We start from the raw sequence: 26,993 nt of genomic DNA on the forward strand, positions 1-26,993 counted from the left end.
GAAACAGCAATTCATGATTCATTTAGTATAGAAGAGGATCTCTTTCAAAAGATGACACTTCAGGGCATGGTGGTGCCCCAAGAGTACTTGATGTGTTTTTCATTTAATGTGTGTGCAGATTGTTCAAAATATCAAAATATATTACACATCCAGTGGTCAATATGTCAAGATGAATGTTTTTGTTTTTGGGGATGTAGACTGTTTTTTTTTTTTTTTTTTTTTCCTGATTTCCCTCACCCTCTGTGTCCACCTGACAGCAGCAACTGAAAACAAGCCAAACACGTGTCAGATTATTGAACATTTTTTAAGGCAGGTCCTCCTTGTGGAGCTGAAGACGTGGAGACCCGTGCCTATTGGTTTCGTGGAAATGTGCTGAGGAGAGCCCGTGCTATAAAAGCGGCGCGTGTGTGAGCGGAGCGTCTCGTGGAGAGGAGTGTACCAGCTGGCCGGCGCGCAACACACATCACCGGGATCCACACGGACGCACGCAGAGCAGAGCAGCGCAGCCATGAGTGAGGTAGGTGCTACTTGAAGCAAACCTCCTTTTTTTCCTGCTTTGAGGGATCCTTCAGCATCTCCGCAACTGCTTAAAAACCAACACGTCTGATCATTTCGTCGCTCCGTGAAGTTAACAGGAATGTGTGTGTGTGTGTGTGTGTGTGTGCGCGCGCGCGTCTGGAGGTGGAGACGCTTGCGACGCACAAGTGGACTGAAACATGCTGGATGGATTCGCTTCAAAATGTTGCGCTTTGTCCAAAAAACAAAACAAAACAAAACAAAAAAAAACCCTGAACTTTAATTGGCTTCATCTTTGACTTTTGCTTTGACATCTTTGCTCGAATGTTGCATGGTTCTGTGTGCGATCTTTGATTTTGGATTCAGTCTACTGTTAACAATAATAATAATAATAATAATAATAATAATAATAATAATTATCATTAGTATTATTATTATGTCTATTATTATTGAAAATAATCATAATCATAATCACAATAATCATAATAATAACAGGTTGGACGCTGCACCCCTGAATCAAACCTGACAGTTTCCGGCTGTGCACATGTCAATTCTTCCGTGTGTCTGTTGGGGCTGTGGTGTGGCTGATGTGCTGACTGGCCAACATACATTAACAGACTGTGATGTTTTATAGGGGGAGGTTGTAAAATGAGCAGCACATCTGAGATTCTAATCGCAAACTTCCAGTGACAGCATGTGTGACAGTCCAGGAGGCTGCCAATGCGTCCTTGTTGGTAAATATGGCTTAACATGGCTTAACTCTGACATTTCAAAACTAAAGCCCATTCCAGCGTGAGCACATGCCGGCTGAAGCAGAGGCACCGTTTGACCCGCGCGGTTAGTCTCATGCATCATTTCACGACGCCGAGGCACTGCAGCTTGTTCGGTGGACTCGAGTGGGGAGATGAGTCTGTGATAATGTCAGAGCGAAGATTAGAAGGGCCCCCTGCAAGAGTCCTCTCTGGAAGAAGTTGGGTCACTGGCAACCAGCACATCCTATGGTCAATGAATTATTCAGGTGTGACTGCTAACCAGGAGAAATAAAACATTCTCACAGTGGGCACAGGGGAGCACTGGCTCCAATGAGAACTTATCCCGAGTTTGTCACCCAAAGCAACTGGACTGACTCGATCATACACGTACTGTAGAAAGGCTGCTTTAAAGCCATCGCACATGTTGATGGATGGTGTCCAGTCATGGCAGCTACTGTACATATCACCTCCTCAAGCTGATGGAGCTCTTTGAAATAGAAAAAGATAAATAAATTGCTGTAATGACTACAGCCCTGACCCATACTGGATTTTTGAGGCTAATGCCAACTACATTAATAAGGAGTAAAATAATTCCAACATTTATATATCGGCCGGTATATATCTTCACACATATCTTGTAATAATGACTTCAGAATCTTAATCAGCGCTCCTCCTCCATGTACACTGCTGCGAACACCAGCTGCTTCTTCAGTCCTTGTGAATCTTTTATCACCAACTCGTGATGTCTTTTTGTACATGCTCGCTCACACACACACACACACACACACGATACGCCCGTGTTGCTGACTTCTCTCCTACCCTTACGTGTACAGCGCAGAGAGTGAAGTTAGCGTCTTATAAATAAGACATTACACACAGGAAAACTCCCAGAAATTCAGCCGCATCTCGTGTCAGGGATGGATTTTTTTGCATGCCCAGAAAAAAAAAGCAGAGAGGGGCCGAGACGAGGGGTATGTCGCTGAGTGAATGAATAATGCAATAAAAATCAATGGCAGCCTCCATCTGCCTCCACACTCCACTGCTCTTACCTTTATTCTCTCTCCTAATTGGCACTCTCACCAATAGGAGAAGAAATTTAAATTTCTATTGAATCGGTATGATGTGTCCAGTTTTGACCGTTTTATAGACAGGGGAGAGAAATCTTGATTAATTACTGCTCACCGTCTGCCCTCAGAGCCTGAGAGATTATAAAGTGCCTGTGTCTGATAAATATACAGCAGCTTTTTTCTCCAGGGGCGATAAGATAATATCAGGGAAGTACAAGCGGTGTATTACTTATACTTGCTTCAATAAAATCCATAAAGCCATGTTTCACTGTCACTGCATTACAACAGTACACTTAATTCGACAGCCAGAGAGTACTGGCATGACTGATAAAATATGAAAAATCAAACATTAGACTCGCCATTTAAATTGTATGGCTTGGCAGTATTTGAAAAAAAGCAGTATTATTGTCAAATGAATTGTTACATTGTGGAGGATTAATGTGAAGAAAGGATGCCATAACAGAGTCTGTAGTGTTAGTGCTGCAGCTGATTCATCCTCAGCTGTGCTCATAAACATCAGGCAGTTTGCAGTTCCTGTGGTGAAAGTAGCTTTAAACGTGTGGTCTGTCGCCATAGTGATGAACAGTTCTGCACTTTGAAGCTGCACTATCTAGCAAATCATGACTACAGTGCACGGAGACTGAAATCAACAGCAAATTTGGCGGCGTGCGCTCAGTTTTTTTTTAGCAGTCTCAAAAACAGTCTCATGCAGGCTGCATTTCAACACATATATTAGTGTAAATCTTAAATGATCTATTGGTGTACACATTTCTCAGAATCAAATCAGCTTACATTTTTGGCTGATTGTGATTTACAGTGATCATCACTCATAAACATGTTGTTTTAATAAGTATTCCAGTAGTGGAAGCTTCCATTTGAGACATTTTTAGAGGTTCTTATACAGACAAGAAGCATGTTTTTCTTATGTAAGTGTGACCCCCTGTCATTAGTGTCATTAGCTGTGCTGTTGGGCTTACATGATGATCCGGAGACTTACTCCTCCTCTGTTTAAGCCTCAGGTTGTTCAACAAAACTTTAATTAGATGGCTCTTACTGGAGAGGCTTCAGCCAACTGTGCGCAGTTGCCAAGATACATCCGTTCCACTTTTCAGATTTTTCAGTAAACAATAATGATTTCCTCCATACGCCATTACCTGTTAGTTTCACACCGGGAGATGTTTTCACACCAGGAGACCCGCGCAGCAGCCTGGTGGCTCAGGGGACAGGAGGAGGAGGTTAGGAGCATCTAAAGGTTGTCATATTCATCTACAGCCACAAAGCATCTTTTAATTGACTTTAACAACTTTAAGTGATATACTGTGGCTGCCAAAGAACCGCTGCTACACTTCTGAAATGTTGATGTTACAAGGGGCAAAATATAGAAGATATTATCAATGAATGTGAATAAAATACAGTCTTTGCTTGTACAGGAGACACAGGGGGAGGCAGCTGGATCACAGTCATTGCTAACTGTGTCACATTCACATGTAACGAAACACTTAACATTATCATATTTAATGTAGACAATAAACCAGGCTCACTGCTGTCAAGCTAGCATATAGTGGCGACATTTGGGCTGCACTTTTTCTTCCATTCTTATGCACGCCATGTCTTGTGGAAGATTCTGGTCACGCACAATGAGTGCATAGGGCAGAGTGCTCGCAGCCACTATATGATTATTATTTATTAGCCCTATTTTTGTAGGTATGGCAATAATTCCCATCAGTTATGTTAATGTAATTGTAATTGCTTGGATCTAGCAAAGCAACATCCCTGAAGTAAAACCTGACAGATCATGAAAAACGATCAGTGAGATAATTAGTCAGGTTGTAAACAAGTCAACAGTTTAACCAGATTGTCTATATCAATGTATTTGGTGAGCAGGGAGTTTGAAATGTAATTCTTATAACCCTGAAAGGGTGAGCAGCCATTTTCTTTTGTGGTCCTTTGTCCTGTTTATCCTGGGGAGTTTAATGAATGACTTTTTGTGTGTTTGTGTCAGCGCTCTTTTAGGACAGATTCTTTTGTTGTTTGTTTTGGCCTTCATCGTCCTTGATATTGATATTGCTTCTGCTTATTGTCTCAAATTTCTCTTGTTTTTGTAGTAATAAATGATTTATTGATTATGAAGTACAATCATATCCTATTGGAAGATGGCCAAAAGAACCAAAATCAGACTCATGTTGTGATAAATTGGATTTTCCCCTGCACTTTCAGATTTCTGACATTTTAGAATCCTTCGTTCCATTAGTATAACGGGGTGCTATTGGGCAGTATTTGGTGTCAAATTCTGTTTCATATGAAAGCTTTTAGTGGACAACCCCAGCTGCTAAAAGCTGATGCAAATAACACTCTGGACAGAGGTGGAAATATGATTTTCTTGTCATTTCTCTGTAATTCCGTTGCAGGTTAATTGCAGCACACTGTGCTTAAGTGCTGCTTGACATTAGATTTAGTAGGATTCGACGGGCCCCCTGGATGTCAAGTCATTTTTATGGCGTTGAATCACTTTGTTTTATGTGCGCATGTTGGTGGGGGCTGTACAGCACATGAAGAACAAAATGAGAACGCATCGGTCATCTGTATAAAATCTAAAGTATCTAAAGTATTGATGGATTTCCATAGGCAATATTGAAGAGGAAATCCAGTGTTAGTAACGAATTGTCCCTCAATCAATGGATCAACATTTAAGTGGTCTCTTGCTGTGTTCACCTAGCCCGTACTTTAATTACAGTGAGAGTGGTGGCTGTGGTGGCTACTTGGCAAAGCCATTTGTTTCATCATCCAAAGTGGACTAAAGGGCCTTTTTATTAAATTAATGAGATAAGAGTGTTAAAAGTTGCTGATCAGTGTTAAAAGGACAACAAGCTGAGTTGGAGAAAAGTGGCTAGGGATGGATTTTCTTGAAAACCCCCTTTTGCTGACTTGAGATGGATAAAGTGATTGAGATCTGGACCAAAGTGGTGATTAAAAAGAAAAATCCTCTGCTACGCTGCAGGAAAAGTGTCATGCGACACATGTTGATTTAATGAGATTCTTTTCACACTTATTGACCTGAAATATAAACACATTTGAATCTTTGATGCCCTGTGATTTGACGCGAGGCATGTAGACTGACCCCAATCCTGCTTTAAACAATGAAGAGATTACACTGAAATAATCTGAAATCCATCTGAACTGTCAGCAGGTTTTGGTGGTGGTGCGTTCACTTGCCATGCCCCGGCCTGGGGGGGTAATCCTGACTTCTGCCGGGTTTTGCAGAGAGAAGATGACAAACATCAGTGAGCGAGGGATGAATGGTCAACACAGGAGAAGATAGAGCAGATTACACTTAGCCTGCCAAAACGGGATCAGTTCTATGGTAGCATTATCAGCTTTTGCATAGAAGCTCAGATATAGGTTTACCATGAGGTTCTTAATATGTCACACATAATTTCCCAGGAGAATTGCATATTCTCACAGAGAAGGAGCCGTTAACATTCATATATGCCCTACACAGTAATACACCTGAGACCATAACCTGATTCAATGTGGTCTATATCATAGAGCTACCTGAGAGGAATACAAGCAAAATAAGTAAAGTAAGTAAAAACATTGTTGACTATTCCGTGTCTTATGGCACTTCAGTATACACAGGATGAGTATTAAGACAATAGTTCAAAATAATTTTAAAGCTGTATTAAAGGGACGGTTCAACCATAAATAAAAAAATAAAAAACACTCAATATCTATTTACCCTCATGCTCATGATGGACCGGTTCTGCTTCACAGCAAAACATCGCTGCAGCAATTCTCCTAAACAAATGAAGTAGATTGGGATTTATGTTTATAAGGTAAAAAAGGGAAAAAAAGACAAAAGGAAACACACTATAGTTCCATAAAGCTTATCTGGTGTAATCCAATTCTCTGGAAGAGATCCCAATATGCTTTTATCATAGCAGTTACATTATAGTTTTTTGTATAAAAGGGTGTAAAAAAACATCTTTTCAAATCAATTTGGAATCTCAGGGCTTCCATAGGCTTAGATTATGCAGAACCAGTTGTATGGAGTCATTTTATGTAGTTTATTTTTCTTTTTTTTCATTTTAATTTATGTTTAGAGGAAGCTTCAAAAAGTTTTGATGACTGCAAAAATGCATAGGATGAGTAGGTAATGACAGCATTTTCACTTTTGGGTGAACCGTTCCTTTAATACAGCTTTGAAAATCCTCACTCAGTTGAAAAAAACCAAAAAAACCAACCTCCACTGGCTCAGTCCTCACCTCACCCCACCTGTCTCCTCATGCTGCGGTTACCTGTAAGTGACACAGTGAAGTGAGCCAGCTAACGAGAGCAGTGATCCAACAGAGACAACACTCCATGTATCTGAATAAAAAAGACCTCCTCATCATTACCTGTGTGAATCGACATCCGTTTCTGTCTTTGTCACTGAAATGGTTTGCCAAGCCTCTCAGTCACTCACTGTCCTTCATCTGAGCCCTATAGATCCCTGCAGGTATAGTTATTTTGTGCAGAATAGCAGTACAAATGTTGCTTATCCCCCTTTTTCAATTTGCCTTCAGAGTGTTTACAGCTGCTTTTTGAATCTATTCTATATTGTTGGCTGCATGCTGCTGGGTGGCCCCACTCTGCCTAATGCATGCTAATGCTCTTTGGGAAAAACCATGCTGCTATGCCATTAGTTTCACTTGAATAACTCCAGCTGGATGGCAAACTGTACCTTCCTTGTAGTGTAATGATGCTGTTGTACATGTTCAGGTGAGTAAAAGACCCATTACCCAAAAAAATCACTCGCCCCTATTGGTTTTCTAGCCATGCAGTATATCTCTTTGACTTCGACCTCCATACTATACATTAAATGTCAGTGAGAGAACATGTGTTTTGTACTTTGGCTGTTGTGATTAAACATTGCTTTCTGCAATAATCCTCCACCCTTAATACAATCTATGATCATCTCATTTGATAAATAAACAATGACTTGAACTACACAAGTAATTAGCTCTATTAAATTCTAGGGAAAAGTGTTTTGTTAATTTTTTAACTGTGTATCTTGCTGCTTAAGGACTGTGCAAAGACCTAGAGAAACAAAGATGAGGGTCGAATGACCAACACCTACCCATCCTCTTACATCCCCATGCCAAAGCAAGTATGTAATCATCTATAACACTGAAACTTATTTTAATCTTACCATATTAAAGGCAATAAGTGAACTTAATTAGTATATAGCCCTTTGCACAATATCTAAACACAGAAATTGTTCCTGCTGGAGGCAGAGTGTAATGATAATGTTAAAGCTAACGATCAGTCATTTCAGCTTCATTATATTTGCTCCCCTTGTTTTCCCTCCTTTTTACCCCCTTTTCTTGAAAACTGTCCTCCTGATTTATACTTCTAATTAAACTGAAGTCTGGAGAGTTACTGACTCACTTTGATTAGTGAACACGTCAGCATCAGATAAAGATGAATAAGGAAGTCAACCAGCTTTCATTTTCTAACTTTTCTGTCCAAAACAATGGCCTTAATGAGAAGAGGACACCATCGTTATCCAACTGCCACGTGAACATTTCTATCAGGTTTTGCTGGGAATATTTCAGCAGGACATCTCACCAAGTGTCACCATGGTCAGAACATGCAAAGTTAATTCAGGTATTTAACTTCCTTCACATATGTAACAACATAGTGATGTCAAGTATGTAATGTGAGTACCAATTTTTACCCCAAACATAACAGTTTTTCAAAACCTAACCATGTGATTTTTGTGCCTAAACCTAAGCGAACAGCAACCATTTCACATTGACCATCTGTTTATTATTGTTACCATGACGACAATGGCATCGAATGATGAAGGTATCCTGCCTTCATTGTTTTCCAGCACATCCAGAAATCATAAAATGCTAACAGTGTTAAATGACACGTGAAAAGCTTAAAATGCATGACACACAATATGTGTTCTTAGGTGTAGCGTGCTATTTATACACCATCCCATGAAGTCACATTGGAAGTTGGACTTTGGTTTCTTTGTTTTCTATGATACTGGTATTAATGCACTAGATTAAATAATTCACTGCATTTAATTGATGCTTTTGAATTGATGAGTTGGAAACAGAAGGTGTTAATTCAATGTGACACCACAGACCTTCAGTTCTGAAACCTCGAGTTTGGCATTACAGCTGTCGCCATCATGATTTTTTAACCAGAAGTGACCATCTAGTGACATCAATCAGGCTTAGATTTTTATTTGTGACGCTGATCGAATCACCGTGATGTTATACTTAAATCAACAGTCACTCCCAGGTGAAAACTAGCAGTTAATTAAAAGTCATTGACGTCCTTTTCAGCCATAACTCTATCACACAGTTTAACACCATGGTCCGACCTATCTAACGTTTCCGCTGTGCTGATTTCATATAGTTATTATTGACATTAAATAATCCTCAGCTTTACTTTGTTCTAAATTAAGTTTGCATGCTAACACGCTAAACTAAGATAATAACATAGACATTATAATACCTTCTAAGCACCAGCATGTGGGCTTTTTGATGGTAGCTGCTAGAATTGTCACTGTGAGTACGTCAGCATGCTGATGTTAGCATTTGGCTTAAAGCAGTGCTATGCCTAAATACAGCCTCTCAGAGTCGCTAGCATGGCAAAGAGACTGAAAACAGCCATGTGTTAACGCAAGCGGTTGTGTTGCTTTGGAAGCTTGATAAAGTGACCAACAGATTCAAATTTCATATACAATACCATCGTGGGACTGTGAAGACTTCTCCCGACATCTACCGATCTGTCACACGGCCATTTTACTTCTAAAGATCATCTCTCTCTCGCCCTCTTTGGGTTCTCTCCTGGTCTTCTGCTGCTCCTGTCGGAGGTCACTCACCCTCCAGAGCCTCTCTTTGCTGCAAGAGTGTCTCTAGGCTTGTTAGGTGTAGCAAACAGTCAGGCTGTCCGCTGCTCAGAGACACTGCAGCTGTGACAGCCAGTGTGTTGGTGTGTTTACCGGCAGTGGGACCCACGACGAACTGTGTGTTCTCAGCTGTCGTTCCATATCACACCCACCTGGGTGCCCTGGTAGTCCCACTGTACGACCAGAGGGAAGGAGGGATTACTGTACTCTTTCACAACTGTATATAGTCAAAACATCAATCAAGAAACTGCCTTTCAACAGGCAGAATCCTTGGATCAAAACAGCAGGACTCAATGGCGGACGGCCATCTTCACCATTCATTGCCAAGGAGAATTCACGGCTGCTTTCATTTTACAATGGATAGAAAGTGGAAGTATATCAAGTTAAAAGTTAAAACTAATTATATACCAATGAATAATGCTGTGTACCTCACATCTATTAATAAAAGGACATTGTTCAAGTCATATTTTTCTTTGTTTTTTAGTACTGTGATAAATATTGTATCATCGACTATATATCCTAATGACACCGTGAGCTTTTTTTTTTTATCATTACATCACAATGTATAACCATTTGTCATGGTTGTCATGGCTGTAAACAGTAGAAATAGAGCATTCATGTCCATGGAGGTACACTGGCATTTATGTTGTCCAATGCAGTGCCTTGCTGGATGATGTCACTGGTTTTGGTAAAAGCTGAGCTAGTTTCAATTCTTGCTGTGTGACCACCCCTGTTTGGAAGGACTTCGGTTGACACCCATGCTGCACCACTAGACTGGCTCCATTCAAGTTTATGAAAGTGCTTTGTTTTTTCAAAGTTCGCATGTGCTTGAACAAGGGCTTTTTACATTTTTTTTCTTTAGACAAATTAAAAAAGCTCTTTTTGGACTTAGTTGTGCTGTAAATATCTCACTGTGATGTCACACCTTCCATCCTGTTACATCATCAAAGAAAAACAAGTTGATGCTCATCTCTGACGATGTTGTTCAGCTGTTTTGAAACCATTAGGTTGTTTTCGAAGAAAACTCATTTTAAACCCAGTGTGCAGTCCATCATTGTTGCATCATGTTGCTTGTTCAGTCAATCATTCCTCAGCGGTGTCACTCTTGCATGCTGTCATCCCGTTTCCAGTGTGGTGGTGGGGAGGCTGCTCATGAGTTGTAATGGCGCTGCGATGAGCTGTCTGTGACCTAGTTTTGCTGTCTCCTCGTTAAATTGTTAATAGATCCTGAGTGCAGCATGGAGTCTCTCTGGGGAGCCCGAGCTGCCATAAGAACCAAAAATATCCCCCCACACACTGAGAAGGTAATTTATTTATTTCACCAATTCCCTCCCTGGCCACGCCAAGCCTTCATGCCAACTTAGTGTTGCCTAAACTCAGTACATAAGAGAAGCAAATTGAGAAGAATACATCTTTAGAAACTCTACCAATACAACTCATCCTGACTGTGGGTGTAAATGTGCTGATACTGAAAAAAACATCTGCCACAGACTGACAGCTGTATATTAATCATTTGTATGGAGTCAATATACATACCCACATGAGCTATACCCACATGTAGCAAACTGGATATGGATCAATTTAGAGTTTTATAGTTGAACAAAAATAACTTCAAATGTCTGTCACTATGAGGTTCGGCAATAATATTGGTCCTGTTTTCATGTGTTTCTGGGTCCAGACCAGTAAGAGCTTTAAGGACTGGTACTGATGATTTGGACACTGTCTGTGACAGTAGCTACATGTCATATATCTAAGCATGCTGCCATTAGAAAAAAAAATAATCTAATGCATTCCTGGATTCTGATCCAGCAGCTCAAGGGGGAACAGCATAATAATTCTGAGTGTTTATCAAGCTTTGTACATTGTTAGTCAACCGTAACAGACCAGAGCCATATGTGGCACATACTCTGTACAGAAGGACATCATCATTAGCGATGTAATTATCATCATTGCCATCCATTTGTCAAGCTCTGTCTGTCTCCAGCATATGGGACTGAGAGCAGGCAAACGCTGCAGCTCTTCCTCGGGGACTGTGACAGCACGCCATCTCTGCACAAGCTGTGCACAAACCCTGCTCAAACACCAGCCAGCAACACTGCTAGGTTCAGTTTAGTTTGCCACATTACTGGCACTGAAGGCATGTGAGACTCATGAGCCCCTATTCGTCCAGCTTCCTAATGAGGAGCTGTGCTGCCTGGCATGGCTGAAAGAGAAAAAAAAAGATATTATGAATGTATAATCACTATTAAAGTAAACTGTAGACAGGGGCATACCCTGTCAGTGAGCCCAGCTCACTAAAAAGGAAAGAGTCAAAGCAAGACATAACTCTTTAATTCTTGCTGTCTTCAATATCAGTATTGTTTAATGTTTGGGTTAACACGCTACAAAAGTAATGCGTTACAGTTGTATGATAGTAAGCCGTCTGTGTTTAAACTAGCTTAATAATCGGCTTATAAAGATGTTGCATTTTAACATTGTCAATATGGACATGCTGTACATGGTCAGATTGGAATTCAAGTAGTGAAGTTTATTAAAAATAAACCATAAGAACCAAAGAACAATTCATTTGGATTTGCCGGCACGGTAAACAAAAGAGACAAAAATAGTGGTGACTCCCTACCTTTTTGAATTTGATCAGAAAGTCAGGATTTGCATCCATTTCTCCAACATTTATATCCCTTTAGTCCACTCATGAGAAGTAAAAAGAAGTTTTCATCAGATAAAATCCAAGTTAAGTGTTCATCACACCCCATCTTCAAGCTGCGTTCATCGACCAGAAACAAAAACTTCTTTTGACGGGAGACATGTTTTCTGTTCTTCCTGCCCGGGGCTGTTTGATATGCTTGTTTTCATAATGTTGCCGCCGACAACATGGAATGATCTCCCCATTTTCCTGCCCTGTTGTCACCCCGGGACGGCTCCTGCAGTACTGCAAGCTCCCAGCCTGATTTTACCTCTACAACTGCCCTCCATCAGTCACATTAGCCCTGCCCTGTCCCCGCTGTTTCCCCAGCCTATCAGCTCCTTTCCCGTTCTTTGGTTTCTTGCTCACCTGCACATCCTCATCATCCTCCATTCGTCAATTCAGTTTTTATTTAAGTCCAGTTTTTAGGTCACCTGTTCACCTGTTCCTGACATTTATTTTGAATAAGGCCACGGCCACACATATGCAAATGTGGGCAGTGCAGGATGTGAGACACACAGAACTCTGCTGGTCTGTAGTCAGTTTGTGGGTCAAGCACACACACACATCTGTGCTATTGGTTGTGACTGCATTCCTCCGGTCAAAGTTCAGTAAAGTTTAACATTTGAATGCAAATGTTTTTTGTGTAATTTTTGCCCCTTTCACGTGCATCGAACCATAGTGAACAGGAGGAATGTTTTAACCCATTCACAGAAGTTGGATTTTACTGCAATACTGCACAGCAAAAGCTTCTATAGAAAGGATAGATGAACGCGTTTGCTTGAGGCAAATTTCCATCTAGCTGACCCCAAATGACGGCACGAGGTTCGAGCACACAGAATACCCAGAAATCATGGCAGATGTATGTGGTCTTGATGAAAGTTCAGTCATTTTTAGATTGTTGGAGCGTTGACATGTCTCTGGATTCAGCACTCATCCCCTGCTCTGGCTAAAGATGTGACCGGAGACGTGGCCCAAATGAAATCTGGACCGTAACTGAATACTGAACTATAAGATGGCTTCCCTGTGGATGGGAGCTTGCTGATGATCACCACACCAGTATCTTTGCTCTCAGAGACAGTTTTATGCTGTCGTTCATCACATCTGCAGCACTGAGAAGATTTACTGCCATTCCCTGGAAACAATTTGGAGGAAGCCTTGATGGATGTGAATCTCTGTAAGAGTCCCGCTGGTTGATTGAGGCCGGTACAATGGTGATGTTTTTTTTTTACATGAAATGTTCCTCTGTGCAGCTTTGGATAGGTCTGGCAGGTCATTACATCACACGCCTTTTAACCCTGTGCGAACCCTTCGGGCTTCGGGCTCCTGCTGGCTGTTCCAAAGCCCAGATTAAAAAATATTTGGGACTCAATTGGCTGCTCCCAAATTTAGATTAAAAAGAGTCCCCTGCCATCGGTGACCTGCCTGAGAGGCTTAGCCTGGCCAAATCTCATCTTGCAATCACCCTTCACAACTCTCGCATAGGGGCGTGCTTCTGTGTAATCACCTAGCTTCCTCTAACCGCTCCTTTGTAAAGCATTTTTACAAAGCATTTCTAATTGTGGTGTCGCTAAAAGTGCTCGGAAAACTTTCTTCTCCTCCTTGTTTTCCTCAGTCCGTCTAATTACATTCCGACAAAGCTCCCGTGGCACCCGCTCCTTTGCCAGTGTTAATCATCATGATAGCAGGCCTCTCAGCTGGGCGTCCCTCGCCAGCCTCTGTGTTACGTGTGATCCTCTAAATGAGGCAGAGGCGGGTTGAAGTCGAGGTCAAAGCTGACAGGTGCGAGGGTTAATGAAAAGTGGACAGCGGCAGACAGGGAGGAGTTACAGATGTGCCACACAGACAGCTTGTGTGTGAGTGTATCAGTCTGAATCATTCTCTCGGTTCGTCTGACCCGTTCTTACTCACCCATACACTCCTGCGTTTTCACTTGTACTGGAGATTGCAGGCACCAGATTGGAGAAGTAGTTCTGTTATAATCTGCAATTTGAGGTTGGTGGCACATTGACTTCAGTAAAGGGTAGAACTGTGTTTTAGTTTAGAAAACATTACAAATACAAGATGAAATTAACACAAGGGCGGGACTGAAATACCAAGTCTGTACGCTACTACAACACCTTAAATTTATCCGTATACTGCACGGTTTTGGCTACTGATGCTTCAGAGCCATGATTGGGGCCATAGATTCTAACTTCATAAACTTAAACCAGATAAGAGATCAATGAGCCAGGCAGACTACACTCAACATATTCAACTATACAACACATGGATGCATTTTAGTCATTTTGCTGACAAGGGGACGCGCCCCACCACAAATTGCCTACTGAAGCGACCAAATGTCCATGAACTAACTAGTTGCGCCAAACTGATTGAGTGAACTGAATCAGTAGTATCCAATCATTGGAAATCTTTCTTCAGAAGATTCCAAATCATTCTGTACTGGACCAAAGCACACACCGGGTAGTCCAAGTCACTGAGCTGAAGAACAGCTTATTAAAAGTCTGTTCAGCCCACGGACGAGTGAACTGAGAACCGAGACTTTAGTTGGATAAAAATGACGTTCCTACTCCAAGACTTAAAGACACAAGTGGGAGAGGGGCTGGCTTGAGTGACCCAGCATCGTATTAAGGGCTCATGTTCACTGTGTAGTATGTCCAGTGAATGTACTGAAGATGCACTGTTCGCTCACGGTGCGTAGTCCCACTTACTGAACTGAAACATGGCTGAACGTCCAGGTCATCTCACTAACAAGTGAGCTGAGAGCAGAGAATTTAGCTGGATAAAGATAGTGTTTGCGAACCGAAAGCTGAAGTCCTGACCTATTATGTATCTGGCTTTGATTCTTACTTGATACTTCGTGAGGAGGGGTGGTGGGGTGGGTATGTGTACTGTGTAGTACGTTCAGTAAGAACATGCAGTGTTCCTTCAGAGTGAAAGTATCTGAGACAGTCTCAGGCACAATGTGTATCACTGTTGACTCACAGCAAGAACGTGCTGGAGTTCAAGTCCTTGTCCAGGCAGGGCCTTCCTGTGTGGCCTTAGCATGTTCTTTCTGTGCTTGCGTGGGTTTCCTCTGGGAACTCTTGTTTCCCCCGTCATCAAATCATGGACCTAAGGTTGATCCTCCAGGCTGAGATCTGGAAGTTTGAACAAAATGTTTGTGAACAGTGACACTAGAGCTAACTCAGCATCGCTTCTGTTCAGACCAGACACCTAAGGCCGAAACAGCGAAACCCCTGAGTGTACTGAACTGAGCGAGGGTACATTTTATTGCTTTGAATTCAACTTTTTTTTTTTTTCCAAGAGGGAGAAAAAGAGAAATAAATAATGGAAAATATGAAGAAATAGCATCCACACTATGTATACTGCAGCACTGTTTTACATTTTATTGCAGAACATAGTAATATTGCTGACTGGACGGTGAAAAATGTTTCCCTCGGCTTCATCAACACTGGAACAACCTTCTGTCAGGAGAAAACACCTCAAGCACGGGGAAGAGTTTGCTTCCCACAGTTTGATTTGAAGTCACACCACAGACGAGGCAAACATCGGCATCGCTGCACACGCCCCACTCTACTGTTTTCTCTTTTGTCGCTCCATATTCCCCGTCCTTTGTTAGAAAAATGCCGCTGGCAAAACGGAGCGACAGCAACTCCTCAACTGCTGAAAGTGAGAAAGTGATGGGAATCAAGCAGTGTCAAGCTTGAGCAAAGACCGAGATGGGCTGTGACAAACATCTCATTTGATATTCACTTATATGAATTTCTATGCAAATACTCAGTTCTTCTCGCTGCTCGGTCCTATCTGGGAGACAGAGTAAAGCAAAGAATGTGCTGATATCAGTGAGATGGAACCTCCACTGGGGGGATAAATTGAGCAGAAGAGGGAATAGTGAGGAAGCATGGAGAGTTATCCCCCCGTGCACTTTAGTACTGGACTTGTTATGCAAGCTCTGACTGTATCCAGGCAGAAAGAGAGAGAGAATGAGAGGGAGGGAGGAGGGTGGCGATGATCTAAGTACTGTAGAGAGGAGAAAGGAAGAGAAGCAGAGGATTCACTTCCTCTGTGTTTGTATAAGAATATAGTCACATCATTGTCGCTTTTTCGCTCGTAAACCCCTCCATCACGTCCACCGTCATCGTATCTGTTGGATTTTGGGAAAGACTGGGTAAAAATAAAAAAAAAGCATTACACAAATCACAGGTTGGAGGCAACAGGGGTTCATGGCTGAGTCCCTGCCAGCTGCGGGGCCGCCGTCCAGTCGCTGACTCCTGACCTCAGCCCTCGCTCACTGTAATCTGAAAATCAAAGATTAGAGGAGATTAGACTCGCAAAAAAACAGACGTATTATACTGCATCAACAACATGCGTTTTACAGGCTTTATTACATGAACGCTGCATAAATACAGACCGAATGTTCCCCCGAAGACTCCATATGACTTTTAGTCACAGCTAGAGTAAAAAATAATCTTACTCAGGATACTTTTATCGCAACGCAGCCGCCCACCGCAGACACAAATAGCACCCACACCTCCTCTTAGTGTGATCAGGGAGATTTTTCAACTCCCTCATAAAATATTTTTCTTGCTGTAATGTGACCTAATATGGAAGAAGTGTCACTCTGTGAATTCGTACTAGCTCCTCTCGTATCTGTTGGTGGCTCCACGTCAAATTGCTTGAGTGTAAGAAGGGCAGTTGAGGCCAAAGGCTAAAGCAGGACAGACTAAAAGGGAGGAAAAGGAGAATTGAAAAGGAAAGATGAGAGTAGGAAAAAGAGCGAAAAGGCAGAGTCAAGCATCAGAAAGTTCAGCCTGCGGCTGGTTATTGATTTCGGCTTGTAGCGCATTTGTCTTGATTTCTCTGTATTACACTGCATCTTCCAACTGCGCCGAGACAATCACTCAAACGTTATTGCTGCCCTGCTCACAGACGTCCGCTCTGGCTGCCACTGAATGCTCGCTTGAGTCCTGGTGGGCGGAGGTGTGATGTATGGTGCCATCACCGCGTGGCACTGGCCCTGCCCCTCTGAATGCCACGGCACGGCCAGGCAGATGAGAGTCAGCGTGGCGCTGGGAATCCCAGCGGCATTGACTCACTTTGAGTTCTGTGTGTAAACAGAAAGACAGATGGCCACTCTTCCAAACAAGTTTTCTCTTCCACTGGCTCTCGCGACGGCACATGGGGACACGGGAGGAAGAAGGAGGATTTCTTCTGCCAGTTTTATGTTGCCTTGTTCCCATGCATCAAAACTACCCTGGCCATTTTGTAAAATTCAATGAAAGCGCAGGATTAATAATTCAGGCAAGATGGAGAGATGTCTACTGCTGTGAAATACAAAAGATCTAAATCACTTCACACCCACAGCCTTCAGTTGTATGAATTATATTCTTGTACTGTTAAACACATTGAAAAAAACAGAAAAAACAACAACAAAAAATCCCCAAAAAACAGGAGGCTGAGTTCAAAACTGTTTAATGTAATCCACAGACTTGAGCTCAAATTTAAGATCTCAGCGACAAGACTGCAGCAAACCTCCACACACAAGCGTAACGTCTTTGCATGCGGAGGCCTTTCTTTTCAGAGCCCAACCTTACAAGATGCTCTCATCTTGTAAGGTTGTGGAGTGGCAGCAGCCTGTCGTAGGGGGGGGAACAGTCGGGAGCTGTTAGAGCAGGCGGGGCGAGCATGCCTCTTCTGCAGAAACATGGATTATAGATCAACGCATCTCATCCCAGCTGCCCTCACACAGAGCAGAGGCTGTCCTCGAACATGTTCGCTGTGAGGATAACTTCCCCCTGTATGATGCGTTCACTGGCGAGAAAGATCCCGGAAACTGAAATGTTTAACTGCCACACGAGCGTTTTGTGGAATTAAGAGCAAATATTTCCAACGGAGGGAAAGTTTACAGTATTCCCATAATCACGCATGGTGTTCTTTCTTCATAATAATGATTAATGGATCATTAATTCAAAGATTTTTCTGTGTTTTCTTTTGCAGAGACAAGCATCTGGAGCGACGACTGGAAGCAGCAAACCATCTGCTGGCCAAGGTACTTACTCAACATCATTATCAGTTTGAAAAGCACCAAAGCAGAAATACGATGCAGAATATTACTGATGGTATGCTTTCACTAAAGCCCGTGTGGCACATACAGCATTTAGACGACAAAGTAACAGCGAAAACCAGTTTTGCTCTTTAGTTACAATGTAAAGTATGATTCAGTTATCATCATGATTGTTTCAGATGTATTTAAAAATGTTTCTACAGATCAGTTGATTCCACAGCTGACTAAGGACTCGTTTTAAATGTTAAAGCCAGGGTTGGTAAGTCATTCTGGAGGCACTTTTTGTTATATTTATACAGAAAAATCTCCCAACATCTCAACAGCAATCAATAATTCAAATGTGTTAACAAATAAATGAAGTAAATCCAGCAACCGGCTGTTTTAGTCCTCTAATAAGCCCATCCAGTCATCTTACTCTGCCTATAGAGAGGCTACCTGTCTGTCTACCTATGTACCAAACGATTGTAATATAATATGATCTGTTTTGAATACTAGTTTCACTAGCAAGGACCACACCGTCAACGAGATGCGTTTAAGGATTTATTAGTGACAAAGGAAAACGAAGTGTCGAAGATCTTGGTTCTTTTGAGTTCTTCGAGTGCGTTGTGGGGATCCTTGTAGAGAATCCGCCGCCACTCCCGGGCAGCGACGGACCCCCTCATGGACCTACGAAGGAGAGGAGAGAAAGAAGAAACAGGCAGAGAGAAATGGGGTGGGGGGGAGGGGTACAGAATACGAGAGCGAAGCAGAGGAGAGGGTCAGGTGGTTGTTTATAGAAATGCGGAAGTTGGCGCTGTTGAGGTGTGGTCCTGCTCCTGAAACTTCGCCAATTAAGCTTCAATTCACATTCCTCCCTGTCAAGAAGACTTTTTGACTATTTTAAAGAGTCGTTTTGATTATGAATGTATAAGTCATTTTTTAAATTACTATTTAAAAGTGTTTTTTGTGTGTGTTTTGTGTGCACCTTCTTATATTTACTAAAATGCCACGACTTTGCGGGAGCCTCTTGAAAACTGAGAAAATGCATCAGTTTGTTTATTCACTTTATCGGAACAGTCGACTTATCACGCTTACATTTTCCAAAGTGTCTTAATATCAAAAGATTTTTCTGTATCACAGTACAATCCGAGAGAATTTAACACAATCGTTGAGTTGTGGATGTCTCCTTTCTGCCTTTGCGCTTGCATGCTTTTGCTACACACCACAGGGGTTCTGGCAATAAAAAGGTTTCCTCTGCCGTGTTAACAATTCACAGGAAGACCTACTTTGCAAACTGGGCCATGGTATTGTTGGCATAATAATGTAATTCAAATCCCTTGAGTTATAAATGGTAAAATTGGGCTCGCAGTACTTAGCAGGATCCTTTGAAATTCATAAATGGTGTTAAGTGCAGAACTGTCATCCTGGCAAAATGAGAGCGTGCAAGAACAAAGAACTGTTTCTAATCGAGCTCAGCTTTTTTCACAAGCTCAGCTCAGGTGAGACGAATGTAAATCAGTCAGACATCTCCACTGTGCTCTGCAGAATTAACAGATGCTAACTTAGCATTGAAAAGAGCTGACATGTCATCATGAATATACGTTTATAGCAGGTTGTATCGTGTTACTGGGTTCGTTAGTTGCAACATGCAAGCACATACTGCAGATCTTGTAAGTGCTTTTTGCACATTGAGAAAATGAGGTTTCACGGCAGCAGATGATACAATACACAGAGGAATCACTGAATGGAATCTCCTCCACTCCTTGAAGTCAGCCATCTCCTCACACAATGGATGCCGCAGGTTAATAGAAGCCCATTCAGTGCTAAACGGCTCCACAGTCCCATTCAGGGCAGAAAGCAGCCCTGTGTACCTGGAGACCATGTGTCACCTCTGCTCCGTCTCTGGGGCTGCTGATAACACTGTTACCACGTGTTGAAATGGATTTCTGTCCCAACTTGTGGGATGATGAAGTGCACTGCAGCTCAGCTCAGTCTGGAGGGAAACATTCCGCCACTGATCGGGGGGATTTTAGGAAGCTTAATTGAATTTGATACAGGCGTGAATCGCATTCATTTGACATTTGTCCATTTGTCACACTCTTTTCTTCACTCCGTTGTTTTTGGATTTAGGAGAGTTACTAAAGTCTGGTTTACTCTAATGAATGGAGAGTTTAGGAAAGGTGCTTTATAAAAGCACTGCCTTAATTCTGTTCATATTCTATTTATAAAATGCTTTATGCCTTATCTAATAATCAAACCTCATAGCTTATAATATAAGAGGAAAAGAGGAAGAAGTAGGTGATGGGAAAATGTGTTCCTCGTACAATAAAGATTTTAAAAAGGCCACATTTTCAGGGGGAAGAGCTGGTGGACTAGTGATCGGAAGGTCGCTGATCGGAAGGTCGCTGGTTCGAATCCTGGGTCCCCTGGGGTGGAATTGAGCTACATGTTGAAGTATCCTTGAGAACGATACTGAACCACAACATTGCTCCTGATGTGCAGTTGGCACCTGTGTGGCAGCCTCTGCCATCAGTAAGGGTCCTGCGATGAGCTAGCAATTCATTCAGGGTGTACCCTGGCCTTCGCCCACAGTAACTGGATTTGGCCCCAGTAACCCCCCCTGTAAAAGGGGGGATAAAACATTTCCGCGACCCTCACGGAAAAAGCGGAAAAGAAAACGGAACAGAACATTTTCTTTGCAATTTCTCCATACCATCTGGATCTTTTAAAAATATTGTTTCAAACCTATATAGTAACAAATATGGTGTAACCTTGCTGCTGAATGAAACATTAGGTACCTAGTGTTGGGTCCAAGGATAGATGTGGGCAGCCACATGTCACTTTCCTGTCGCCAAAACGACCACGCCTCCCTTTGGGTGAACACAAATGCTGTGAAAGTACTGCTGTCAAATTGAAAACAGCGAGTAGTGACTTGCCTGAAAGCTACTGGGATTTATTTTTAATGTCAAACAATAAGAAAAAAATCCCAAAGGTTATGATTTTATTGACTTCCCAAAAGAACTCATGGCAGTAGAAAGAGAAGAGATCTGTGGCTTTAGGTCGTCCACAGACAGGATGAAAATGGTAAAAACTGTGAGACCCGGCCAGTCCATACATGGCCGTCTGTGTCAAACACCTCATCATAGGTTAGTTTATGACGTTACTGATTAAATGACATGTGACCGTAGATCGAAGTGAATCAAAATAAAGTTGTTTATTATAGTACAGTTTTTACCGGCAGGCTGTTTTAATGTTAGCAATACACATCAATTGAGCTGACCTACAATCTTACAATGAATCTTATAAGCAGCATAACGTAACATTGGAAGTGGAGCTCAAACCGACCTGTTTTCACCTCCTCACAGCTCGGAGTAGACAGTCGGCTGTCAAAACAGAGGCAGTGGTTCTGCTTTGCCACAGCCATGTGATTAGATTACAAGAAAGTGTCATTGGGAATGTCATAAAACTGCAAAAATAAGTCTTAAGACCAAAAACAATGATGAGGTTGTTGTGTGTGTCAGGTTCTATGTCAGAGACCGGGACTGAAAGGACACTCGTCATCCCCTATTTCATTCAGTTTGTCTATATGATGATGCCTAACAGAGATCTACAACAACATAACATGATTTTTTGCCTTTCTGGCTATCAGATTTGGGCTCCTAATAACTAAAAATCCATACAGCATTCTTATTTTATGCGATTACATTGGCAGAGACCCCAGAATTTGCATTTACTGCTAGTCAAATTAGAGGGGCTGCACCCAGATGGGATGTTCTCAGCTATTACAAATTGGTGTATTAGAGGGACCCAGAAAGAAATTACGCTCACCCAGAACAAGCCTAATGCTTTGTTCTCCTCAAGCAAGAACACTGTACACTGTGTTCATAAAAAAATGATACCAGAATTGATGTCATTGCGATATCAACACTGTTAGCATATTAATCCCATTTTTCCTGTTTTGTCAGCCAGTAGCAGTATGACTGTACCCTGAAGTTAAGTACTGAGCACTCTGACTTACTGGATGTAGTCTCTCACACTAACCTGTTTGCTATAAACATAAACCAGTTAACTGCTGTTACCTTTTTTCTCTTGCTGGGATTTAATGGTTTTAATACCAAAGCTTGCCTTCCCCACATGCAAAACCAAGTTTCCTCCCAACACTATTTTGCAGGGGCTCTGTCGGTGCATCCTGGATTGAACACGATTGTAACTGGTTTAAAGACATACAAACATGCTGGAGCTTTTCCTTCCCCTATATCAGAGGAACAATTGGTGCAGCACTGACACTGCTGTGGAGATGGTCTGATTATGCAGGACTAATGCCATTTTTCCACCAACACCTTTAGCAGCGCTGAAGTCAGACTGAGCTGCGTGGATTAACTCATGATGCCATCATGATGGACCTGCTCCACAGCTGGACAAACCTGTGACAAGCGCTGTCTCCTCCTTTAATCAACACTCGACTCATGTCTGTGCAGGAAACCTGAGAAGAAAACGTTTTTTAAAGTCTCTGTTCAGGTTTGCAGTGTATTGTTATCATGTGGTCTATTCTGAAGTTGCTAAAACTACATAAGCTAGCGGTCAGAAAACTTGATCTCTTGAGGGGAGGTCTTACTCTGTGTCACATTGTGTTAGACCATGGATTAAATTTACACATTCGAACATGTGGACCAGTTTAGTGATGGGAACGGCAGTTCTTTTTACTGTACTGAATCTCTAGAATCCGTTCATTAAAATGATTCGTTCAAAAGATTCGTTCACCGAATCGTTCAGTGCTCTCCAACTCCCTGAACCGATAAACAGCCAAACGATCCGTCATTCAGTTCATGATTCAGCCCTGAGGTTCACGTTCACTTACTGAGGGACGGTGCGTTCACGGACTATAGTACACAATCATTTGCGGGAGACGCAGCGCTGCTTTGAGTGGTATACATGCACTAAAATTATTACAGGGTGAAAGTGTCCTCTGTGCACAGTAAAATCAATTAACAATATGCTACACGGATGTTAGCAACACAGCGCTAATTTTAGCAGTATGGTTACTGAACGTGAATCAACTCCTCTGCCCTTAGTGAGTGAGTGACACAGCGCCACTTTCAGCACAGTACGTGAACGAGAATCACATCCTCAGCGACGCGAATCATAAGTGAGTGACAGTGCGAACGTGATTCACGTCCTCAGCAGGTCGTTCAATGAACGAACTGAGCGGCGCGAATCACGTTCGCGAACGTGAGTGACGGTGCGAACGTGATTCACGTCCTCAGCAGGTCGTTCAATGAACGAACTGCTCACTCATGATTCGCGTCGCTGAGAATCACGTTCAACACAGCACTAATTTTAGCAGCACAGTTACTGAACGTGAATCAACTCCTCTGCCCTGAGTGAGTGAGTGAGTGACACAGCGCCACTTTCAGCACAATGCGTGAACGAGAATCACGTCCTCAGCGACAGTTCTCTGTGTGCAGTAGGTTCGCGAATCATGAACGAATAACAGCGCGAGCGGGAATCAGTCGCCGCAGTTTCACTCTCGGCCGGCATGCTCTCGGCTGAGCTCAACTGAACTGAGAAAGGAACGAATCAGTTCATGAAGTGATTCCGTTCAGTTCGTTCACTCAAAAGATTTGTTCGTTCGAACGACACGTTCGTGACCGACACAACACTAGACCAGTTGTGGTGGACATAGACAATCCCTGCCGCGCCTAAGTCAAACCAAGAAGAGCCAGGCTGTCAGATGTAACGGAAAAATGCCATAGTACTGCAAGTACTGAGAAAGTAGAAGCAATGGGATCACACCAGCTGCTATGCCAGTCAGCAAGTCGTCATTTTGAACCATGACTACTATATTTCGATCTCATCTGCACATTTGGAAAGCCTTGTGCACGTACTGTACGTGACACTATCATGATGACTAAGATCTGTCCACACACAACACCTGGCAAAATACTCAAAACTGATTCTGTCAAAGTTCCTACTACAAAAGTGGCACAGACTCACACACATGCTTATAAAGTAAGAAACCTTACCAGCCGATGCTGCTGCAGATGGTAAACAAACCTTTTATTTCCGAGCATCAGGTAAACTCAGAGTTGTTTCGGTGCTGATTGGATGGCTGATCTTCCATCCAGGTGCCAGCTAGCTCACAAGCTAACAATTACTTGTGATGCTCCCTCTGAGGGATAGATGTGGTCCTTTTCCATAGTTTGTTCATATACTAGAGTCTGAGCTGCGGTTCAGTTTCCACAGGTCACCTCTAGGAGACTTGGTTGCTCCTAAAGGAGTTGGAGTGTTCTTTAGACTGGGCCTTCATCAATCATTGTCCATATACTCTTAGGTTGCTTTAAATCTCACAGGAACCAATTTGAACGTGACCTTTCACAAACCCTTTTATGAAAATAATCCCATCATCCATTGTGTCAATTTGATTCATTCATGCAGCAGCACAACACATTACTGAGACTGTGATGTGCTCGGCTTACAGGGTCTTGCGTCCTCTGTGGTGTAAAGGGCATCGACCCCGCGGAGCAGGTGTGATTTTAGAGAAGGAAGGTGTGTGTGTGTGTGTGTGTGTGTGTGTGTGTGTGTGTGTGTGGAGAGGTTTGTGTGGCCTCTGCAATCATGAAATATGAATTTGTTTTTGTTGTCATCTGAGGGCTCCAAGGTCAACAAAAGGTTCCAGCTAAGCGTAAGTAAGCCATTTGGAAAAGTCTCCATTAATGCCAGCGTGCACACACACTTTTGACTGCAGGTCGCGCACGGAGCACCTCCCTGCATGACAACTATGCTGCTTGAATAAACAACTGACTGCGCCACATCCCCGTAAAACCCCGAACCTGTTCATTTTTGCTTAATGACACATCTGCTTTATGTGAGTTTGAGCGTTCAGCACTGGCCTCGGTCGTCACTGTGTTCTTTATTTGGGATCCTCGGCACAGAGAATGAAAATCTGCCTGTTAAACCTGTACTGAAATCCTTCTTTCTTTGTACATTTTATGACTCCATTTATTTGTTTAATTATGTTTATGCAAACTAATTGTCCTGTCCCAGAACTAACCCTTTGTCAGATGACTTCAAAAGGCTTCCCCACCCTACCAAGGATTCAAATGAATAAAGAATGTGACACATTTATTTAATCTGACTTGTTGTGGATGCGGCCCTGCTATTCAGGCGCAACGCTTCTATGCATGTTACATGTTAGCTGTTAGCTTGCGAGTGTGTGATTTACTGCTGCTGTGCAAAATCACCATCCTTTATGGTTACATAGACTGTCTTTCCACCTGCCTACATCTGTAACCAATGTTATTCTACCAATGTTAGATTTTAATTGAGAGCATGTCACCTTCTTAGTTGGTATACATTTGTTAATGCACTTTAAATAAAGGTAAAAGATAAAGGTTCATCTATTGTCCTTTAACAACACCAGGGTTATAGATAAAGACTTTGTTTATTCCCCTCATGCTACAAAAGAGAAGAAAGAAAAGGACAGAAAAACAAAATGTTTTATACAGTGGAGTGTTGAGGATGAGTTGAGGAGTCTCACAGCCTGAGGAATGAAGCTGCACTGTAGTCTGGTGGTACAGCAGCAGAGATTTATGTGTTGGGTGAACAGACTGTGTTGTACAGCACTGGGATGAAAATAATACACCATCAGCCATTGGCCGTTAGATGCGCCATCTGGGCAACTTGAGGGACATCTACAATCTGTTGAGAATGTGTTCGTCATGAACAGATTGTACATTGATTATGATCAAGAAATTAAAAAAACACACAATACAGCGACCGAGGCACATGAGTCCTTCTCTCTTCTCACCGTTCTGCCTCTCCTCTGTCTAGATGACAAGAAGAACAACCTCCCCCCGGACTTCGACATCGACATGGAGAACCCGGAGACGGAGAAGGCGGCCGTGGCCATCCAGTCGCAGTTCAGGAAATTCCAGAAAAAGAAGCAGGATGGAAAGCCTTAGAGCGGCCGCCGTCAGCTGCGTCCTCACCTGATGTGGGCCTGGTCTTTGCATGTCAATCAAACTGCACCGTCATGAACTGAGAAGGAGGGGAGGGGGTGGGATTCCTGAAGGTGGGGGTCTGGGGTGGGGTGGCCTGGGGCTAAATGGTATCTTTGTGAAAGTGTGTGTGTAATTACTTACGTATAATGACTATTATATACATGATTCAAGTCTGGGTGTAACTATTTGATTCTTTCCTATGATTTTGCTATTTGTGTTTTTTACTTCACTGACACCTCACAGTGTGGCTACAGTAGAGCTTACGGTTGAGTAAATTTTCTGATGTCACGCTCAGTGTAATATACCCATGTGACACCAAAAACTATAATGAGTCCTCTCATTAGTGTCAAGCAGTGATTATCTTTGATTCAGGGGGAAATATAAAGCCACATGCATTGCTGTGATTAACGTTTTAACCTGGGTCATGATTTCATTAACAGTTAGGCGTCATAATCAGAAGTTTCTCAGCTCTATTGGAGGTCTGTTGATGTTTGTTTCCCCTCTGGCTGGGGAAAACGATCCCGTGCAGTTGCCAGTGCTGTCATGCTGTATCACAGTTGCTTTTAAAAATCAAATCAATGTCTAATTTGTGTTTCGTCGTCGGGGGTCTGCCCTCTGTCATGTCCTCTCATCTGCTGACATGAACCTCTCTTGAGCTGTGTGTCTTTGTAAAAGATGTAGATGCCGTGCTGTGATTTTCGATTTCCACTTGTGTTTCCTTTTCCTTGTTCTCGTTCAAACGTGATTTCAATATTGTCATTGCTCCGTTGGCTCACACGTGTATACTGTACAAGCGCACACGATTATGCATGCAAGCTTGCACAGAGGAAGACATACAGACACACACACACACATGCACACACAGACACAGAGGAATAAATAAAGACATTGAAAAGGTGTGCGAGTTGATTTACTTTCTGTTATTTGGAATATTTCTAGTTAACGCATGTGGCTACAGTGAGTCCGATTGACCACTGGACTACACAAGGTGTGTGCGGTGTGTAAAATGGGTTTATTACGAA

General features: G+C 42.5%; 1 protein-coding gene across 2 annotated transcripts; it reads left to right on the forward strand.

Annotated features, from left to right (window-relative positions):
- The first annotated feature begins 319 nt into the window (after positions 1-319).
- Positions 320-26,870, forward strand: pcp4a (Purkinje cell protein 4a). 2 transcript variants are annotated; one of them, XM_030439072.1, is made up of 4 exons: positions 320-517; positions 17,926-17,977; positions 24,621-24,653; positions 25,802-26,870. In XM_030439072.1, exons 1-4 carry the CDS (start codon positions 509-511, stop codon positions 25,930-25,932), a joined length of 225 nt encoding a protein of 74 aa, XP_030294932.1. In that variant the 5' UTR covers positions 320-508; the 3' UTR covers positions 25,933-26,870. The 2 variants fall into 2 exon arrangements, with proteins under 2 accessions (XP_030294932.1, XP_030294933.1); XM_030439073.1 differs by lacking the exon at positions 24,621-24,653 and having other exon boundaries at positions 348-517.
- Positions 26,871-26,993: the final 123 nt, after the last annotated feature.

Source organism: Sparus aurata, chromosome 13 (assembly GCF_900880675.1).
Source record: "Sparus aurata chromosome 13, fSpaAur1.1, whole genome shotgun sequence".
Taxonomy (NCBI): domain Eukaryota; kingdom Metazoa; phylum Chordata; class Actinopteri; order Spariformes; family Sparidae; genus Sparus; species Sparus aurata.